Raw genomic sequence first — 21,471 nt, 5'->3', positions numbered from 1 at the left:
ATCTGTAACTAGACAGAGTGTTTTCTGTTTCAGGAATGTGTCTTGGTTAAAGCCTGTGGACCCCGTAGCTAGCTCTCTCGCTCCTCTGTCAAGAGTTCAGAGTCACTGCCCTCTCCTGCTGCCACTGTGGCTGCCCCGGCACCCTGAAACCGCCCGCTCCCTAGTCGGATAGTTCACATTCTGGTTCACGGTCATTCTTCAGTAGGTATCTAATAAGTGTGTGCTGACCTGGGCGTGGGGGGTACAATGTGCTCAGGAGCACCTCAAATCACTAACGCATAGCCGGGCATGGTGGTGCACGCCCATGGTCCCAGCTACTCGGGAAGCCGATGCTGGGGAATTGCTTGAGCCCAGGAGTTTGAGGTTGCAGTGACTTATAATAAGTGACGCCACTGCACTCTATCCCGGACAACAGAGTGAGACCCTGTTTAAAAAAAAAAAAAAAAAAGAAAAGAAAAAAAATTAAAACATGACTAAGGAATAAGTGCTCAGGCATCGCACGCTACCAGTTTCGCAACGCAGTGCACAATACAGTGTATTGTACTCGCCTTGTAAAGATGACAAAGAAACAGAAGAATTTCTGGTCCAGCGTACAAAGGGCCTAACTTACTGTCTGGACAACATTGTTTCGGGATTGAACTTCTGACACAGATTATTCTGATTTTTTAAAATATACTCATTTCTGGCTGGGTGTGGTGGCTCACGCCCATAATCCTAGCCCTCTAGGAGACCCAGGCGGGAGGATCCCTTGAGGTTAAGAGTTCGAGCCTGAGCAAAAAGCAAGACCCTCCAGCCTGAGCAAGAGTGAGACCCTGTCTCTACTAAAAAAGTAGAAAGAAATCATATAGACAACTAAAAATATATAGAGAAAAAATTAGCCGGGCATGGTGGCGCATGCCTGTAGTTGCAGCTCCTCGGGAGGCTGAGGCAGGAGGATCACTTAAGCCCAGGAGTCTGAGGTTGCTGTGAGCTAAGCTGACGCCACGGCACTCTAGCCCAGGCAACAGAGTGAGACTCTGTCTCAAAAAAAAAAAAAAAAAAAATTAAATTTAAAAAAAAAAAAAAAAGCAAGACCCTGCCTCCACTAAAAGTAGAAAAACTTAGCTGGGTGTGGTGGCAGGGGCCTATAATTCTTGCTACTTGGGAGGCTGAGGCAGGAGGATCGCTTGAGCCCAGGAGTTTAAGGTTGCTGTGAGCTAGGTTGATGCCACGGCACTCTAGCCCATGCACCAGAGTAAGACTCTGTCTCACAAAGAAAAAAAATATATATTTATACACACTCATGTCTTTTAAAAACACCATTTCATCTGCCGAAAAACTTGCTTGAATGCTGAAGAAGCTCTGTGGCATACATAACCAGCGAGTAAATGTTTATTTCTAACAGAAATCAAAATATCAGTAACAAATAGTCATTTCTTTCAAAATGGTCCAAACAGCTGTGAAACTGAGGCCTAGAATTTTGCAAGGCAAATTTAAAAATTATGCCCATGAAAAGGATTCCCATTGGCAGGGTGTCCACATGCTTAAAGATTACGTCGTTTCCCCAGCGAAGCTGTTTATCATTACTGCTGCCATCTGACAGACAACGGAAACCACGGCTGTCCAGGAGATAAGCCGGCACGCGGGGGAAGCTCTGGGCGAGGAGTGCTGGCCGTGACCGGTCCTGTCTGATTGGGGATGATGGCGACGAGGTGCAAGGAGGCAGGGGTGAGGGTGAGCAGCTCTGGAGCTGAGCCCCGACGGGCTCGGCTGGGCCCTGCATGGGCTTGGTCTGTTCGCCGAGGCCTGAGATCCAGTTGCCAACTGAGCAGGTTCACCTACCTCATTTTGTCCATAGACCAAGGGCGGAACCTGTTTCCTGGGGTGGGCCCACTTTATCCAGGCACAAAACCAGGATGTCAATCTGTTCATTGACTTATGATGAGAAGTACGACTGTCACTGAACTCGGAACACTCCAAGTCCAAGCATCTGGTACTTTTTTTGCTCCCTCAGAAGAAGCGGGTACCGGGAGCCACGTCCATGTTGCTACATGAGCTTTGGTCAGAACAAGGGGAGTTAGATGAATCGACTGCTTAGTGGCAACAGGTGAGTGTCCCTGTCTCTGCAGCATGATGACTTGACCTTGCTAAAGGAACTGGGATCATGCAAGTACATGACCTGAGACTCCATCTTTTTGGGATGTCACTGGATGACACTGCTATGTCTACGCTGGCCTCAGCAGTGTCTCCTGTGCTGCTGTGGCTAACCAACGCCCCTAGGGATGGACACTCTGTTTAGTTTTTAGATATGCTATTCCTTCTATCATGTTCTTGTCCGGTTTTGCTAATCAGGAACCATATGATCTCCCTGAAGAGTCTTATCATTTTTCTACTCTCACTGTGTGTTCTTTACAGTTGACCTGCAGAGGACAATGCCAGCCTAACCTCTGGAGTTGGGCTGGTGTCCCTTAGGCACAAGTACAGCCACCATGAGGATCTTAGATGCTTAAAGAGATCATTATTTCTTTTTTTTGCTAAGTGGTATACCCTGTACTTATTCTCAACTAGGCATGTTTTTCAAGAAAACATGGTTCTTAGGACATGATAGTGACACTGCACTCGCTTATATGGGGCATTCCCGTGAACGGCAGTAATTACAACTATGATGACACCTGTTACTTACGCTACTTTACAGTTTTCAAAACACTTTCTCATGTATGACCCAGTTTTGTCTTTAGGATGCGTCCCTGGCATAAATCTAAAGATGTTTGCAGCTGCTGCATCTGTCTGACTTCAGAGAGGGAGGCGTGCAGGCCCTGTGGTTAGAAGCGGCTGTTCTAGTTAAGTCTGCATCCTGGCTGGCTGGAATCCCTGAGTAGCTGCGTCACTGTGAGGAAGTTGCTTCACCTCTCTAAGCCTCTGCTTCCTCCTGTATAATGTGGAGATGAGAATACCTACCTTTCACCATAAAAAATGATAAGTATGTGATGTAATGCATATGTTAATTAGCTCAATTTAGCCATTCCACAACGTATACAGGTTTCAAAATATATTGTACCTGATAAATATATACAATTTTTATTTGCCAATTAACATTAATTACCCAGGGCTGAAATAGGTAGGCCAGTAGGGCACTACATATAGCCAACTTATATCCTTATATAGACAACTCTGAGACAGTCGCTCGAGCTTACTGTCATGTTCAATTTGCACAACAGTTAATACCTATGTTAACTTTAAAATTTCTAATATTCAGTTGACCAGTATTGATTTAATATACATGTAAATTGTTAGACCAGGATGAATTTGTCAAATTTGAAAAACAACGTAAAATTAGAAATTTGGACTTTTGAAAAAGAAAATTTTTCATTGGCATAATTACACTAAAGTTTTTATTTACGTTGCTTAAATCAGAAGTTTAAACAGGAAATGGTTATAGTTACCAATAATCCTCTGCTTTGCTTGTACTCTTTGAGGATATTGTTGATATTTTCCACAAACCCTGTTTGGGCATTCCATCGAATATTAAAATTCTCCTTCACAAAGAGCGCTTCCATTCTTAAGTTGACCAGTAAATGGTCAAGACAATCTTGCTAAAAGATAGAGGAAAGTTAGAGATTTGTCTGTTTTGTTTCACTCTGACAGTTGTACCAGACCAAAATCACTAGTACTATTAAAGGAAAATGACACACATTCACTAAACATGAAAGTCAATCCATCTGATCTCGGAAGCTAAGCAGGGTCGGGCCTGGTTAGTACTTGGATGGGAAGGGAGAAAGTCAATCCAGCATTAGGCATTTACAGAGCACTCATTGTGATACTACAATTTGGTCTTCAGAAAGAGGCCACAGAAAACAACCCCCAATGTTTGCATGGTATATTACATATCAAACAGCTTTCAAGTACATTTTCTGACCATGACCTCTGAGAGTTTTTCAGAAAAGAAAACTGCAGAGCAGGGTAGGTTGTCTTAGGGCAGATCTGGTGGTACAGTAGGAGCTGAAGCCAGGCTTTCTGAGTCCAAACCCCTCAGGAATCAATATTATTTAGGGAAACAGTTAAACAACATCAACAACAAAAACCTCTTGTATACTGACTGTTAACTCCTTGGTTAGGGCAGCATTTTCTCTGGGTAATTTGTGGATTTTCCCAGGGCCGGTACTTTTACTGATGCACTGTTAGGGGAAAATAGAAACATCATTTGGTTTACCTGTAAGGTTTTATTTTATATACATTTCAAATGAATGTGAACATAACTAAATACAAAAGAAAAAAAAAATCCCACCATTAGCGTCAGGTAGTGGAGACGGAGATGAGTGTGGCCCAGGCTTTGTCCTCCAGGAGCTCCCAGTTTGAAAAGGGAGACAGAAGCCCACATGGATGATTACCATGTGGAATGTCTGCAGCTCAGCAAAGGGGGTTCTGTGCTATGGTCTGAACGTTTGTATCCCCCCACCCCCAGATTGATATGTTGAGATCCTCACCCTCAAGGTGATGGTATTAGGAGGTGGGGCCTTTGGGAAGCGATTGGGTCATAAGGGTGGAACACTCGTGAATGGGATTAGTGCCCTTATAAAAGAGACCTCAGAGAGCTCCTTTGCCCCCTCCGCCATGTGAGGACACAGTGAGAAGGTCCTCACCAGATACTGAATCTGCCTTGATCTTGGACTTTCCAGCCTCCAGAACTATGAGCAATAGCAATAAATGTCTGTTGTTTTTAAGCTACTCAGTTTGTGGTATTTTGTTACAGCAGTTCAGACAGACTGAGACACACTGGGAGTACAGAAGACAGGCACCTGTCCGTGCAGAAGGTAGGAAGGAGGCGGGGAGGGCGCAGAGAAGGTATCTGAGCTGAACCTTAATGACGAGTAGGGAGTGCCCGGGGGAAGGGCAGGAGAAGGCTGCCCTAGCTGGCTAGCTGGGCCACACGGTGGTGGCTCCAGTCACAGCAGCCTAGATGGGAAGAGGTAGGCCTCGCAGATCCAGAGCTCCTGGAAGTGGCCAACAGGTCTGGTGAACTTGACCATGTCAGTACTTCAGGGTGAGTGTCCATTGACACATGTTAGCATTTGGTGTGTCACCGATATGTGTCCGAGGTACAATGATCCCCACCTTCTCAATCTGAGCCCTATGGTGGTGGTCTTTCTTCTTTCTCTCTGTGCATTTCAAAGAGAAAGTCTATTTTGGTAGTAATTTCTCAAAGCATATACTGCAAAGGCAGATATCACGTTTGGACTTTAAGGATATTCTATTCATGTTTTAGGAGTCCCAGTGTTGTTAGCACAACTGATTCCATAACTCCACGTCAGGGGGTAAAACTATGTCATCGAAGCCTGGGAGGAAACCACTGTACCTTGACTATGTCTTCCAGGGTCTGAACAGACTCGTCCACAGCAACCAGGTAGCGAACCTTCGGCGTGTGGTCTATCACGTTTTGGATCACTCTGCAGACCAACAGATAAAATGCTCACCAGAGGGAAAAAGCAAAAGAGATGTAGTAAACTAGAATTCCCTGAACACCACCCCATGGGACAGGCACAGTGCTTGGTGCTTTAATAAGTTATCTCGCGTAACTTCCAGCAAGGTCAGGGTTGGGATTATTTTCTACATTCCACAGACGAGGAAGATATGCAAAAGGTAAGTGACATTTCTCTGGCTGAAGAGCTAGTGGGAAAGTCAGAGAGCCAGCATTTGAAGTCAGACGCACCTGGCTCCAGATCCTGGCCTCTTTCTAGCGACCTGCACTTCCTCGCAACAAGACCACCTGATCCCAAGAGGACTGCAGAAGGAAACCCTGCCCACCCCGTGGCTCTTTGAGTCTCAGAACGATGCTCTGGGGTAGGTGTTTTGCAAAGGGAAGACACGGTTTCAGACAAGCTGTGGTTCTTTTAAGGAAGTCACTTGGCAACACTGTGACTGAGCCCAAGATTTCCTATTGTGAATTGCTAACACTTCCGAGTGCTCACCTCCGTGCCAGCACCGTGCTAAGGGCTGCACAGGTTTTACCTCACTGAATTCTCACAATAACCGGATCGTGTAGATATTGTTACTATACCCCTCTTGCAAATGAGAAAATCAGACACCACGAGGTTAAGTAACTTTCCCAAATTCACATAGCTGGTGAGAGGCAGAACAGGGATAGGAAACACAAATTAAAGAATTTTGGAGAGAAACAATAATGAATAGAAGTCTACCATGGTGACCTTATCAATTCTACCTCCATTTCAGCTCTCTTTTCAGTAAAACAAAGATAAATCAAATGCCAACTTCTAAATGTCCATCTCACATGTATATTAATTTCTTAGAACGCTTTAGCTGTGCATATCGTATTTGACCTCAAGGAAGAAAGGCTACTTAAAGGGGTCTGTCGAAAGACAAAATTACAACAAATTTAAAGATCTCAATTGGCTTTATTTGTGATTCTAGAATGGCAACACTTCTTTCCATAAAATAGAATAAGTGTTCCAATGAGTTGAGCAGAGGGGATTGGTTTTATAGACAGAAAGGGCTGAAGAAAGTAAAAACGAGAACAAAAAGCAAATTGATCATTGCAAAGTTGCTTTCCTTGTAAGGCAGGGACAGGGAGAACGGCAGAAAGATAACTGGCTGGTTAACATCAGGTTACTTCGGTTTACTTTTTGTTGTGAGGATTAAAACACAGGGACCTTCATTATCCTGCCTGTTGAGGATGGAAACTGGCCTGTTTGGGCAATTGGCCATCGTTCCTGAGTTCTCAAACGGTCAGATGACAACTAAGTTTCAATTTGGTGACTAGAACTGTAGCATGGGTGACTCCACTTTGATGTTTAGTCTTGTCTGTTGGAGCCTCGTACGGGAGCTTCGTCCAAACCAACGGCCTCCTGTAATTTTTGCTTAACAGGCCCTGAGTCCTTCTGTAATGGGAGTGATTTCACCCTCTAATTTATCTGTTTGGAAGTAAGATGTTAAGGACTAAGGCTAAGTACGTCGTTCTAATAATGCAAAAGACATTTTTATATCTTTGAAACCTGTAAATGTAATAATGTAAAATCTCTGCAAAAAACAAGGGCACATTTCGACCCCTCCAGGCCCAGGGTTAATGTTATGCTTGAGCAGATCTAGGTTTTGCAGGATCTGAAGCTTATACAATTTAGAGGAGAATTATACAATTTTTAAAATAATAAAAATTAGGTTCCGGGCCTTGGAAGGGACACCCACAGGTGTGTGGCTCTGAAGTTCAAGCTTCCTTCATTTCCCAGTAGACCTGTATATTCATGTGAGATCAAGACCGATTTACCAGAGGCCAGTGGGTGAGGGGAAAGGTGGGAATCTGGGAACCGGAGCCCCAGGGAAGCGCAGAAACTGCTCCCTTCTGGGGTGTCAGCCACAGGAGCGATAGAATGAAGTCCCTGGAATCTGAAATGTGGAGATGAGATGGAACAGGGACCTCTCTTAGGGGCCTGCTGCCCCCCTTCCCCCCACCAGATAAAGGAAAATCTTGAGTCCCATCAAGGGAAATTCCAGGCACGTAGCTAGCCTTGCAAAGTAAATGAACCATCTGATAAGCAAGAGGACAGTAACCAGAGTCTCTCAAGCAAGCCAGGGTCACAAGGTGTTTTGGTTCCCTAACTAAAAGATAACAATGTATGTTTTTGAGTTGTTTTTCAGAATCCCTCACCAGAAAACTACTATCACATGGACCTCAGATAAGGAGGAAGGGAGGGCTGAACTATGACTGTTCTAAATATCTTCCTGGGGGCCTGGAGAGAGTCACACCCACGGGCAAAACCAATGTATAACCTCCATGGGGTGGTTTAGTTCGGCCTGCAACTTCTGCTTTCCTGAAATGTGCCTCTGCTTTTAAAAACCCTTCTTGGGAGCCATCAGGGAGTCCAGGTCTTAAGTATTCACTGCTTGTTCGCCTCTCTCAACGCCACGCAGTAAACGTCTCTTTCTCTCACGTCGTCAGTGCCTGGCTTTCCTGCACTGGGTGGGCGGACCCCAGTCCAGTTCGGCAACACTGAGGAACCACAGACACAGTGAACCAGCTGGTTGACGTAGTGTTTAAGTCAGGGTCTTCGAAGGAGGAGAAAAGTCTGTGGACCCGTCTGGACACAGGGTTTAGATGCTCTGTGTACATAAAAACTATGTGTCAACTTTAGCTACAATTGTCAAAAAAAAAAAAAAAGCTTCAGGTTTAGAGTTTGCCTTCTGATTTCTGGAGTTTAAGTTTTTGGGCTGGACTTAGCACACTTATGTGGGACAAAGGAATAAAAACTATGTCCCCAGAATGTACTTAGCAAATTCTTTCTTTTTTAAAATTGGAGGGCATTGCTATTCTGCTGATAAAGTTTCTAAGAGATGAACATGGACTTGTCATCAGAAGCGTGGAGCTTTTAGATGGTAGGCACTGTTTTATGAGATGCAAAATGGAGATGATAGTACCTCCCACGTAGGGTTGCTGTGAAGCATAAACATGATAACACATGTAAGGGTCTGAGCACTTAGTAAGTGCTCAATAAGTGCTAGCTCACAAGCACATTAATCAATTCTAAGCAGGTCATATCTTTGGGAGAAAGCTTACCCTGCTAGATCAAGAACATGAATTGCTGGAATTACATTTGTTCCATCTCCAAAAACTGGTAATGCAGGAATCTCACCCAACCAAGCCATCTAAAAGAAAGAAAAACAAAAGCATCCCCCCCTAGTTATGTATATGGCTATTATATTAATAGCTCACACACAAGTCTTCAGTCAGAGGTATCCAAAAGATGTATCTACCTGCTCAAGTAATTCCCTCTAGGAGTGATAAGGAAAACTCCCATCTATTACTTGGCACAGCAGCCGCCTGAGACCCCCACCCCTCACGGAGGACCCACATTAGCATATCACTAACCTAACATCTGGCACATTAGCATAGCACTAATCCTATTGCCTGGTGCAGACACTAAACTTATTACCTGGCCGGCATTAGTCACCTAAGACTCCCTCCGCTTGGATCACCCCAACTTAATAAAAATGGGAAAAATTAGGTAGACGGGGCTCAGAATTTGGTGGCCGAGACCCCTCTGAGCCCGCCGGCAAATAAACCTTGATTCTCCGACTCTCCGTGTGCCGCTCGGTTTGTCCTCGGGACCACTCACTGTAACACCTGCCGTAACAGGAGATGTTTTGTGAATCAGTCCTGATGAGATTTAGGATCAAATTCTACCAAGAGAAATAAAGTGTAACCTTGGGACTGAAATGCTTTTTGAGAAATCTATAATCTCCTCAGTTGTCTGTAGTAGTCATCTACCTGTTAGCTACATAGAGAAAAAATGTTTTCATATGCATGATATTTTTAATTCTCACAAAAAGAGAATCAAGTTAACTGGTGGGGGTGAGGGTGGGGGAATAATGACCATCAGTTCATAAATGAAGTGTTTGGTGGATAAAGTGTCTGCCAAGAGCTTACTCTTGTAGGGAGGCCCCAAACTTGCACTGGGGCCTCAATCTTCAGAGTCCAGATCCTTGTCTTTTCTTCTCATTAAGTATTTTGGTAACCAAACAGACACATTGAGTACTGTTTAAGTGTCACATATTAGATTATTTTATTTTTTTATTTTTTTGAGACAGAGTCTCCCTCTGTTGCCCGGGCTAGTGTGCCATGGCATCAGCCTAGCTCACAGCAACCTCCAGCTCCTGGGCTCAAGTGATCCTCCTGTCTCAGCCTCCTGAGTAGCTGGGACTACAGCATGTGCCACCATGCCCGGCTAATTTTCTATTTTTCATAGACACGGGGTCTCGCTCTCGCTCAGGCTGGTCTCGAACTCCTGAGCTCAAGTGATCCTCCCACCTCAGCCTCCCAGAGTGCTAGGATTACAGGCGTGAGCCACCACGCCCAGCCCCCCTGTTGTTTACCCTTTTACCTCCTGGGCACCCTTCTGAACCTCCTTTCCTGATTCTGTCTCATCTCCCTGTAACCTCCAATATTGGAGCGTCGCAAGACTCGGTGCTCAGACCTCTTCTTTCTCCATATTCATTTACCCGGCGATGTCATCCAGCCCCATGGATTCAAATACCAGCCGTATGCTGACAGCTGCCAACATTTTCTCTCTAGTCCTGACCTCCCCGTGATTTCCAAGCTCTGTGTCCAACAGCCTGCCACCCAGCATCTACACTGGGACATCAGTCATCTCCCACGTGACATGCCCTGAACTGCCCATCACACACCACCTTGACCGGCTCCTTCACGGTCTTCCTCATCTCAGTACGTGGCAATGCCATGCTTGCAGCTGCTTAGACCAAAATCCTTGAAGTTACCTTTTACTTTCTTTCTGTCACTCTTACAGCCACGCTTTGAACAATCCCATTGACTCTCCCTTCAAAATATATCCAAAATCTGAACAATTTTCAGCATTTCCCCACTTCTACCCATGTCTTAGGCGCTACCCTCCTGACTAGTCTCCCTGCTTCCTGCTCCTGCCCTTGTCCTGTGTAGTGTGACTTCAACACGGCAGAAGAAAAGAGTTGTCCTTTTAAACTTAAGACACATTACGTTGCTTCTGTGCTCAGACAGTCTAAGAGTTTCCCAGCTCGCTCAGAAATAGAGCCAAGGCTCTCCCGGGGGGCTACGAGGGCCAGGCTCGTGCTGACCCTCCCCTCCCTCGTGGACCTCCTTGCCAGCGTCTCCCCCGTCCTTCAGGCGCATTGCTCTTCTTGTTCCTGCTTAGCCGGCACATTTCTGCCTCAGTTCACTGCATTTACAGTCCCCTGCCTGGAATGTTCTCTCCCCAGAGAGCAGATTAGCCAACTCCTTCACTGCCTGTCACTTTCTGCTCAAATGTCACATCATGAGAAAGACCTTTGTCAGCCTTCGTGTGTAAGGAACAAACCCTGCCCTCCAACCCTAGTCTGGCACTCGCTGCCTTTCTCCGCTTTATGGTTTTCCATAGTATGTTCAGCACCTGAAATACTCAGTATTTACTGGCTTATTTGTTTATTATACGTGTATCTTTCTCCACCCCCATGAGAACACAAGCTCCACAAGCGCAAGGGCTTTATTATTTGATTGAATCCCTAGTACCTACAGTTTTCTGGCACGTGATCAACATCTGTTTCACGAATGAAAGGAGATCCATCTTTTTCTTTATTATGCTGAGTGTCGTGAATGCAAATTGCCAATAATGGGAAAGAAATGTGGGTGGTCATGGTCAACATCCCTACCTTCTTTCATTTTCTGCTGTTATACTGAACTAGCCACATCCCAAAGCAATCAAAAACACCTTCAAATGGTATATCCCTACTGTAAAACACTTTTAAAAAAATCCAGTCATTGAAAAGTCATACCTTAAAAAAATTGTGCAAGATGCCTCCTTCTGCTCCATACTGAATCCCAGCAGCAACTACATAAGTTGCGAATTTTTTTGCCTAGAATATAAAATACAGAAAAAAGTCTGAATGTAATATTGTTAATCATAACGCACTAGATTATTTTAGTAGTTAAAATGAGCACTTTAGGAGTTTCAGGAACTCTTTCAGGTTACTAAGGTTATTGTTTAGGATAGAAATAGTATTCCTTAAAGGGGGAAACAATACCCCCCACACTATTTAGGAATGCCTCTGACCACTAATAAAACTTAATGGAGACTGTTAATTAACTTGAAGCAGAAGTTGTTATTTGTGAAAACTGAATACCTGGAAGCTCTATGCTGAGCACTGAGGGGAAAGGGAGACATAAAAATAGGTCCTTCCACGAGGATCGTTAATTTTTTTTCAGTATAATTTAAGGTTTCATTTAACAGCCGCTTTTCCTCACACTCCAGCATGTACATTGGATTACAATAACAACATTCTCTTTTCACATAGGTTCTTAGCTCTAAGTTGACCATTCAGCCAAAATGCTTCCCAAGGAAATTTTAGACGGAACTTTCTCACGTTGCAACAAAATTTTAAAAACAAACAAACACAGACAGTATAGGGAATTCCCAACACAAAATGTCAGCCAGGCCTATCAAACAAATGAGAATCCAAAGGGGACAGACACCACCCCCAAATGCCCTGCCATAGGGCTCCAAACTACTGCCCTGCCATAGGGCTAGAAGCTTCAAAACCCTCCCCAAATGGTGGTCTAGCTCCCTCCCACTCCCATTCCCTGGGAACCACAAATAAGCTCCAAATCTAAACCAGGTTCCCTAGTTCCACTCAACCTCATTTCACTCCCCCAAATGGTGTGCCTCTAAACTAACGTATATAGCCAACAGGAAGGTGTGAAAACCTCCCAAATGGGTAAAATCAGGGGTCTTGGGATGCATCCTGGGGAACTTACCAAGCAAACAAATGGCCATGGTGTCCGGACACTTCCCAAATCTGTTTCCTTCCTCTCAAGGAAATTCAGGATGGTCGGAGCTGCGGCCATTTGCAGAGAAAGAGACAGGACTTTCCCAGAGCTAAATGGGCCCCAGCAGCTGCTGGGAGAATCCCTCTCTTTCTTACCCAAAAAGGTGATGCTCCTGCCCATGGCTTGACCCCGAACTGCTCCCTGCCTCTTAGCAGTCACAGGGAGCCGTTCTACTGGGAAGCTGTTGGCCCACCCAGGGATGCCAAATCTCTTACTGAAAGCTCAGCACTTAGCCTGGAGGCTACATCAGAAGAATGATGACAAGTGGTTTGAGGAGAAGGAAAGAGGAGTTTATTAACTTGCCAGCAAACAGGAGGATGGAGACTCCTGTCCGAAATGCAATCATCCGTCCGAGGATCTTTAATTATCTAGTAGGGGAGGCAGACATACATCAAACCAAGGAGTTTGGTAATGGGCCTTAACAAAAGAATTTTAATTGACATGGAGTGTCCACTTCACCCGGGAGAAGTAATTTAGGCACTAAAAGAATTTGCTTCAATATTTAACCATTTTTTAAAGTCCTTATGATACTAGCAGATATGCTGTGGGGGAAATGAGCTTTCTGACATGTTGAAAAGCTTAAGGCAGAGACAATAGTCAGGGATACCTGGGCACTGATTCTTCTTCCTGTAATGGTCCCCCTACTCATGATCTAGGAACGATGTGGTCTGGATGATCTCTAAGTAAAAAACCCAGAGACCTTGTGTAATGGTTGATGCAAATTTTTGTGGATTACTGATGTAAGGTCCAAGTATAAGAAGGTTTCTTTAAGTTCCACTAAGCATTTGACTCACACACTACTGTAGGCTGCCCTAATTCAGATCAGATTTTTAAATCTTTGGTTAATTAAATCAGGAATTTAATCATACCTGAGACAGAGTGATTTGTGAGAGTGTGTGTGTGTGAGAGAGAGAGAGACTGGCCTCTTCTTGTTAGTCCATCACCAGATTAAAACACTGCAGTTGGTGCCAACACTGGGATTATTAAATAAAGACCCCTCCCTCACACCATTAGTAGATTTGGGAAGGTTAGATGTTGGTAAAATGAAAGAGGGAATGATGAATTGAGGATGGAGCCCAAGTAGAGACAGGAAATGCCAGTGTGGGAGAACTGGGGTCACTGAATGAGGTTTCGAGGAGAAATTATATCATTGCAATTGATCCACATTCTTCCACATCTTGATCAGTGGATAAGCTAGGCAAGAGCCAGGTGACCCAGTTCATTGGCTTTTCTGAACTGTACTAGGTAAAGTGACAACAGAAGATTCCCAGAAGGATTTTCAAAGCCTATGAGCTTAAGGTAATCCTGCAGATCCTCCCAAACCCCAACCAGATGGGCATGCAGTGGCTTTCCCAGAAGAAATTAGGTAACTGCTGAGGTGTAGGTAGGGGAAGGGAGAGTGTAGCTGAGAAATTGGGAGGTGGGGAAGGGGGCTACAAAATAAGAGAAATAAATCAGAGGCCAAAGATTTTAAATGTGGGTGAGGGGATGGGTGATAAAGTTAAGAAATGTTCTGTCTTCACTCACCTTCCCCAATAAAATAGTTCAGGAGGAAATTGGTTCCGGTTGAAAATGGTTCATTGCAAGTGGCTTTGTTTTAGGATGCTTTGAATCATTTCCCTTATGGATCACTCTGGCTTGAGAATGAAATTTAGACAAATGCACTGGGAACTAAACTGGCTACAATTAGGGTTCAGACACTTCCCATTTTACTTAAATGGGTACATACAATTGTTTTGCTTGTACCAAGAGCTTGAAGGAAGTCTACTGAATGTTCTCACCCTGGGAGACCAGGGATTCTTTAAATAAGTGGAACAGAAGAATAAGAGTGAGACAGCATGAAGAACTATGCCCCAAGCAAATACCTGAGCAGTTAACTTCCTGTGATTTACGTGGGCAATTAAGAATAACATATTGACATCAACCTAGACCAGGTTCAAGAAGGAGGCCAAAGTCTGGTTGGCTTGTGTGGATTTTGGTGAAACCATATCCTACATCTGGGGATCTTATTGAGCCATAAACACCAAGTTACAGGGAAGAAACTTATTCTTCTTTTGCGTGGTAAAGTCATCAAAGAATGCAAAATTGGAGACACACATATTGAACTTTTTGTTTTTTTTAGAGACAGAGTCTTGCTCTGTTGCCTGGGCTAGAGTGCCATGGCATCAGCCTAGCTCACAGCAACCTCAAACTCCTGGGCTCAAGCAATCCTTCTGCCTCAGCCTCCCGAGTAGCTGGGACCACAGGCACGCGCCACCATGCCTGGCTAATTTTTTCTATATATTTGTAGTTATCCAGCTAATTTCTTTCTATTTTTAGTAGAGACAGGGTCTCACTCTTATTCAGGCTGGCCTTGAACTCCTGACCTCGAGCGATCTTTCTGCCTCGGCCTCCCAGAGTGCTAGGATTATAGGCGTGAGCCACCACATCCGGCCCATATTGAACATTTTAGTCTAATTAGGGTTACAAATATCTGTACTAGATTTTTCATTGGCTATCCTGTACTTGCTAGAGAAAAAAACCTCAAAAGTGTACAACTCACTGATTGGTTATAGAAGGTGTACAAACAAAACATAAACATAAAATTGCAATTCCAATGTGTCATAATTCATAATCGACAGACACGGACATCTTCCATGAGTTGGGTCTTGTGGAACCCAGACAGTGTGAAACCTGTGAGGGCATCAGAAATTATTCTACATGAACAACTAATTGTAAAGTCTCATAATTTTTGGTATTAATTCTTAATCGGCTTTTGATAACTTCACCTGGCAAATGACTGAGATCATGAATATTATATTTATCCAAAGATATGAGAAAATTGAGTTACTTTCTAAAGCTGCCAGTGACTAAAGATAACTAATAACACTGATACTCAGGAAAACGAAGAGTCTCCCTCTTCTGTTTCAGACAATATGGTGGATTAAAAAATCTACAATTTCTCCTACCACAAATACTTACAAATGCTAAATAAAATGTCACTACCTCCCTTTCACGTATGGCAGAATTCTCATGAAAATAAGGGATATCCCCAAGGGTCAAAAATAAAGAGAATACTCAAAGCAAGGGCAGGAAGTGAGAAAGCCGATAGAGTGTGGCAGGCCTGGAGGTTGCTGGTCTCCGTGAGCGTGCGGTTTAAAGTCCACATAAACAGAGGAGGAAGAGCTTTTGACCTTGTCAGGTTGGGAGTTTGAACCACCATAAAGAAGGGGCGTTGGACCACAATAAAGAAGGGTTTGTCTACCATGAAAGGGTGAGCTCGAAAAAAAGGCCCCTGGTGGCAGAGGGGAACAAGGAGACCTCTCAAACTCAGCCAAGGCTCTGGAAGGAGAAAAGAAAGCCCACTTCATCCAGGGATTCCAGAGCCAAGAATTTAACATAACAACCAGTCTTGGGCAGGGAGAAACCTGGGGCATGTTAGGGAGGCAAATACAAAGCCCCCTGGAGGGACCTTCCCTGCCCCGTAAAACCCCAGCAGAGGGGCACCAGCTGGGACAAGTGTGGCTACTTCACGGAAACAGAAGAATGTGAGAGCGCAGTAGTGTCTGCTGTGCCAGGTCTCCAAGTGGAAGGTGTGTTCCCGGTGTGAATTCCCATTTCATGCTGACCTCCATGGATCCTGAAGGGCCCCAATTTATCAAAATACTTCAGACTTCTGTAGCAGTGCTTTTGAAAGATAGAAAAAAAGTGGGCTGGTGCAAAGTCTAAGAACTCATTTAAATGAGTTTTTTTTAGGCAAGATAATGAGCTATAAAGAGATGGACGTTAATTCAAAGACATACTATTTTTAAAAATCCATGTAAGAGCCAGATGCAGTGGCTCACACCTGTAATCCCAGCACTTTGGGAGGCCTCAGCAGGAGGATCACTAGAGGCCAGGAGTTTAAGACCAGCCTGGGCAACATGGAGAGATCCCTGTCTCTACAAAAAATTTAAAAATTAGCCTGGCATGGTGATGTGTGCCTGTAGTCCCAGCTATTCAGGAGGCTTGAGCCCAGGAGTTGAGGTTATAGTGAGCTATGATCATGCCACTGCACTCCAGCCTGGGCAACAGAGTGAGGCACTGTCTCTAAAAAAAAAAAAAAAAAAAATCCATGTAAGATTACAAGATATTTTTTAATTGGAGTTGTATAAATCACAAGAAAATATAATTATGTTGATTAAAAGAAATAAATTTTTTTGTAATTAAAAAAACCTGCTAAGGATGAACTCATAAACCAAAATTACAAAATATGTGGCAATAATCCACCATAAGTAAAATTGGACTCGAATTGCCTTCAGAAAATAAATTAGCAGAGATTATGAAGTATTTGTTTAAAATGTTGAAAAATGACAAAATGGAAAGCAAGGAAAAGAATGAGATAATAATAAAAAGGAACAGGCAGGCAGCTGAGCCAGGTAGGCAAGGAGGAGAAAGAATTGGCCATGCCATGGCCGCCCTTCCTGCTGCATGAGTCTGAGCGGAGTCAGGCACAGCTGGGAGGAGAGAAGTTTAAAATTAAATGATAGAGTGACGCTTTAGTGTTAAACTGGTCTGAGCTTTTTTAAGAATTGAAAATGCTTCATTAATACCCGAGAATGATCTGAAAAGCTGTGGACTTGGCTAGTAATATTGTCTTAGTGGCAGTTATCGAGAAAAAGAATACTTTTTAAATTTCATTCCTACAATGTCTAATATGTAGAATGGTTACCAGAGTATGCCTCAAAATGTGTAGGCCAAAAATTTAACACAATTTAAAGGCGAAATGGATAAATTCACTTAACAGTGGGAGATTTTTAGTACTGTATACACCTCTCAGTAACTGATGGATTAAGGAGACCCTGAATGAGTAGGGTTTGCAAAAGACCATCAAGTAACTTGACCTAAGTAGACACGCACAGAACTCTGCACCAAGAATTTGAAATATACAGGTTTTTAAAGTCCATATATTTTTAAAAAAAAAAACCTCAAAAAACAACTGGTCATGTACTATGTAGCAAAGCACCGGACCTGACAAATACTCTCTCCTTTCAGAGACTCAGGCTCCTCGGAGCTCTCTGCTCGACTAGGCCAGTCCTTGGGCTTCCCTCCTGGCCCTTGCAGAATCCAGCTTGAGCAAGAATTCTTTTTTCTTTTTTCTTTTTTTGAGACAGAGTCTCACTCTGTTGCCCAGGCTAGAGTGCCATGGCGTCAGCCTAGCTCACAGCAACCTCAAACTCCTGGGCTCAAGCAATCCTTCTGCCTCAGCCTCCCAAGTAGCTGGGACTACAGGCATGCGCCACCATGCCTGACTAAGTTTTTATATATATTTTAGTTGTCCAGCTAATTTCTTTCTATTTTTAGTAGAGACGGGGTCTTGCTCTTGCTTCGGCTGGTCTCGAACTCCTGAGTTCAATCGATCCACCCGCCTCGGCCTTCCAGAGTGCTAGGATTACAGGTGTGAGCCACCGCGCCCGGCCTTCATGTTGTCTCTTGTAAAGTGGGAGGTAAACAATGTGTACACATGGACATGGAGTGTGGAAAAATAAACATCGGAGACTCAGAAGGGTTCAGAGGGTTGAGGGGGGTATGAGAGATGAGAAATTATTTAATCTGTACAACATACATTATTCAGGTGATGGTTACACTAAAAGCCCAGACTTTACTATAATGCAATATACCCATGTGATAACACTGCATGCATACCCCCTAAATTTCTTTTTCTTCTTGTTTTTAATTTCATCCCACTGTTTCAGGGAACCCCTTAAATTTATGCAAATAAAAAAGTTGGCATATTTGCAAAAAAAAAAAAAAATTGTGGGATGAAACTAAAACTATAATTGGTGGCAGATGTATGGCCCTAAATGCTTATATTAGAAATAAAGATCAAATATTAATAAACTTAGCATCTAACTCAAGAAGCTAATAAACAAAAATAGCATAAACCTAAATTGGAAGGAAGAAGTAATAAAGGTAATAAACATAGAGAAATTAATGAATTAGAAAACAAAGATACAGAGAGAACAAACACAAGCACAAGCTACTTCTTTGACAACAATAAGATAGAAAAATTGGTTAAGATTGATCAAGAGGCCGGGCGTGGTGGCTCACGCCTGTAATCCTAGCACTCTGGGAGGCCGAGGCGGGTGGATTGCTCAAGGTCAGGAGTTCGAAACCAGCCTGAGCGAGACCCCGTCTCTACTAAAAATAGAAAGACATTATATGGACAACTAAAAATCTATATAGAAAAAATTAGCCGGGCATAGTGGCGCATGCCTGTAGTCCCAGCTACTCGGGAGGCTGAGGCAGTAGGATCGCTTAAGCCGAGGAGTCTGAGGTTGCTGTGAGCTAAGCTGACGCCACGGCACTCACTCTAGCCTGGGCAACAAAGTGAGACGCTGTCTCAACAAAAAAAAAAAAAAAAAAAAAAAAAAAATTGATCAAGAAAGAAAGGGATAAGACCCAAGTAAACCAGTGTTGAAGTTGGAGGGGATTTAAAAGGGCACCCGTTTTCTCGTAGGAGTTCTGAACTGAGTGAGGAAAAAAAGGCAGATAAAGCTCAAAATACCATTTTCATTACTGATAGGGGCTACGCTGGAGGACGCATATGCCTTAGGTGAGCAGTGATGATGGGTTTCCTAATCCTGAACTCAGGTCAGATAAGGACTTGCCCAGCCAGTCACAGGAGAATTAGGGACCACTCCACATGCGGGTCTGCCCCTGTGAAATTTGGGGTATGAGGAAGCCACAGTGCATGACAGCTGCAATCAGTGGGATCCAGGAGGGAAGGATGGGAGGAGGGGCCAAACTAACACGGCCACGTCCCCCCAACCCACCAATCAGGTAACTCACCTGGGCTCCTGAGGCGGGATAAGGGGTGGGGCAAGAAGAAAGGAATATTTAGGGAGAATATTATGTCCTTCCTCCTGGAAAACAGAGGAATGGGAAAACGGTGATCCCACTTCCCAAATATTAGGCCTGAAAAAGAGGACATAACTACAAATACGGTAGAGATTTAAAAAACCATAAGAGAAATTTATGGACAGCTTTATGCCAATTAATTTGAAAATTTAGCCTAGAGGGCTCATTTCTTGCCCATAAGCCACTGTTAACTGCATTCCCACAGTCCAAGACAGTTTTACAAGCAAATTCTACCATTCAAAGGATAAGCTTACTTCCACACAAATTCCAGAGAATAGAAAATATTGTTCCCAATTAATTTTATGAGAATAGTAAAACCAGGATACTAGAACCAGAAAAAGACAGTAGGAAGCAGGGAGATTATAGGCCAATCTCACTTGTAAACTAGAATATAAATGCAAAAATCCCACATACAACATCATTAAAGCAAATTTAGAACCATTTTAAAAAAAATCATAATGGTCAGAAAATTCAAACATCAAAGGCCAGTGGGATCATTATCTACTACGATGAATTTCATAAATTGCCACTGGAACTTGGTAGATTTTTTCCCCCCAGGGATCATACACAGTGCTCACGGACCACTCAATGATTTTATTTAAGTGACTTTTGCAAAAACAGATTGATAATTCTGGTTTATTCAAAATACTAATAAAAAAAAATACTAATTAGGCCGGGCACGGTGGCTCACGCCTGTAATCCTAGCACTCTGGGAGGCCGAGGCCTTTGGATCGCTCGAGGTCAGGAGTTCGAGACCAGCCTGAGCAAGAACGAGACCTCATCTCTACTAAAAATAGAAAGAAATTATCTGGCAAAACTAAAATATATATAGAAAAAATTAGCTGGGCATGGTGGCGCATGCCTGTAGTCCCAGCTACTGGGGAGGCTGAGGCAGGAGGATCGCATAAGCCCAGGAGTTTGAGGTTGCTGTGAGCTGGGCTGACGCGGCACTCACTCTAGCCCGGGCAACAGAGTGAGCACTCTGTCAAAAAAAAAAAAAAAAAAATACTAATTAAAGTCAAAATAATTGTATTTTGCATTTTTCTTTTTTCATTTTTCAGCCATACATGAGATTTACAAATAGCTGTATTTTAAAATACAATTTTTAAAAATATTCTAAATAATCAGTGTAACATTTCAAGATGGAAGCCAAGTTTGGTATTAGGCAATTCAGAAGGATTTAGCAACTTGTATAATTATTAGGGATTCCTCTTTGCCTCCAAATACTAAATAAATCCACCTTTTTGTCTATATAAATATAAATGTGCTGGCTGCAGGCATCATAACAGTAGATAAAGCCTTGACAACCAGCCCTGGGCACACAGAGACAGCATGTGCTTTGTCCATAGCTGTGAGGCCAGCTCTCAATCAGTGTCTGATACGTAATAGGATCTAATTAGATAATTGTTAAATAAGTTAAGTGATTATTTCCAAGGTTCTATCTACCAGACGAAACATTAGGATCACTGATCAAAAAGGATCTGTGGGATGACCAAGTTGGCCCAATCAACTTTATCTTATGAATTGTCCTGAAAAGAATGATTAAGAAAACTGGGGAGAAAAGAATAGATTTTTACAGTGAAATTTTGATTTTTTTTTTTTTTTGGTAGACACAGGGTCTCACTATGTTGTCCAGGCTGGTCTCAAACTCCTGGCCTTGAACGATCCTCCCCAACTCAGCTTCCCAGAGTGCGAGGATTACAGTTGTGAGCCACCATGCCTGGCCTCAAAATTTTGATTTTATCACTTAAAGGACAAGTATAATATTTTTATAATAAAACAGATATTAAGATGATAATATTTACCCATTGTAGACCGTCATTCACCTAAATTAGTTTTGTGTGTGTGATCATACGTTTACAATCAGTAAATTAGACATAAATGATCAAGAAATTATGTATTTTAATACAACAACATAGTTATAGAGTTTGGAACTGAAAGAAATTTAGACCATCTAATCTAGTCCCTTTTTAAAATTTATTTTAACCTTACAAGTTTAATGACTTGGCTAAGGTCATAAGTTAATGAGTAGAGAATGGGGTAGAATTCCTAATTTTATGTTGTTTTCTTCAAATATTTTATACTCGCAGTGTTTGTACTGCCGAAGAAAATGCTTTTTATAGCAGGGCAGAACTTGGGCTATTCTGCGTTCCCATTGTAATATCCTCTGACACCACTAGATGTCACCTTAGCACTATTATTACATATCACTCGTCCTCCACTCATGGGAAAGATGTAATGGAATCTTTAGAAGT

The 21,471-nt window shown here is 43.1% G+C and overlaps 1 protein-coding gene across 4 annotated transcripts in view; it reads right to left on the bottom strand.

Moving 5' to 3' along the window:
* The window catches only part of AK7 (adenylate kinase 7), a 64,668-nt gene that overhangs the window by 23,050 nt on the left and 20,147 nt on the right, over nt 1-21,471 (bottom strand). For 3 of the 4 annotated variants that reach the window (XM_069465278.1, XM_069465279.1, XM_069465281.1), the window contains exons 6-10: nt 11,287-11,367; nt 8,543-8,631; nt 5,333-5,423; nt 4,077-4,154; nt 3,423-3,572 (exon numbers count right to left, since the gene is read on the bottom strand). In XM_069465278.1, coding sequence (XP_069321379.1) covers nt 3,423-3,572; nt 4,077-4,154; nt 5,333-5,423; nt 8,543-8,631; nt 11,287-11,367 — 489 coding nt within the window. The remainder of the gene's footprint in view (nt 1-3,422; nt 3,573-4,076; nt 4,155-5,332; nt 5,424-8,542; nt 8,632-11,286; nt 11,368-21,471) is intronic. The other variant, XM_069465280.1, reaches the window with a different exon arrangement.

This window comes from Eulemur rufifrons, chromosome 2, assembly GCF_041146395.1.
Source record: "Eulemur rufifrons isolate Redbay chromosome 2, OSU_ERuf_1, whole genome shotgun sequence".
Taxonomy (NCBI): domain Eukaryota; kingdom Metazoa; phylum Chordata; class Mammalia; order Primates; family Lemuridae; genus Eulemur; species Eulemur rufifrons.
This window is presented reverse-complemented; position numbering and strand designations above follow the sequence as displayed.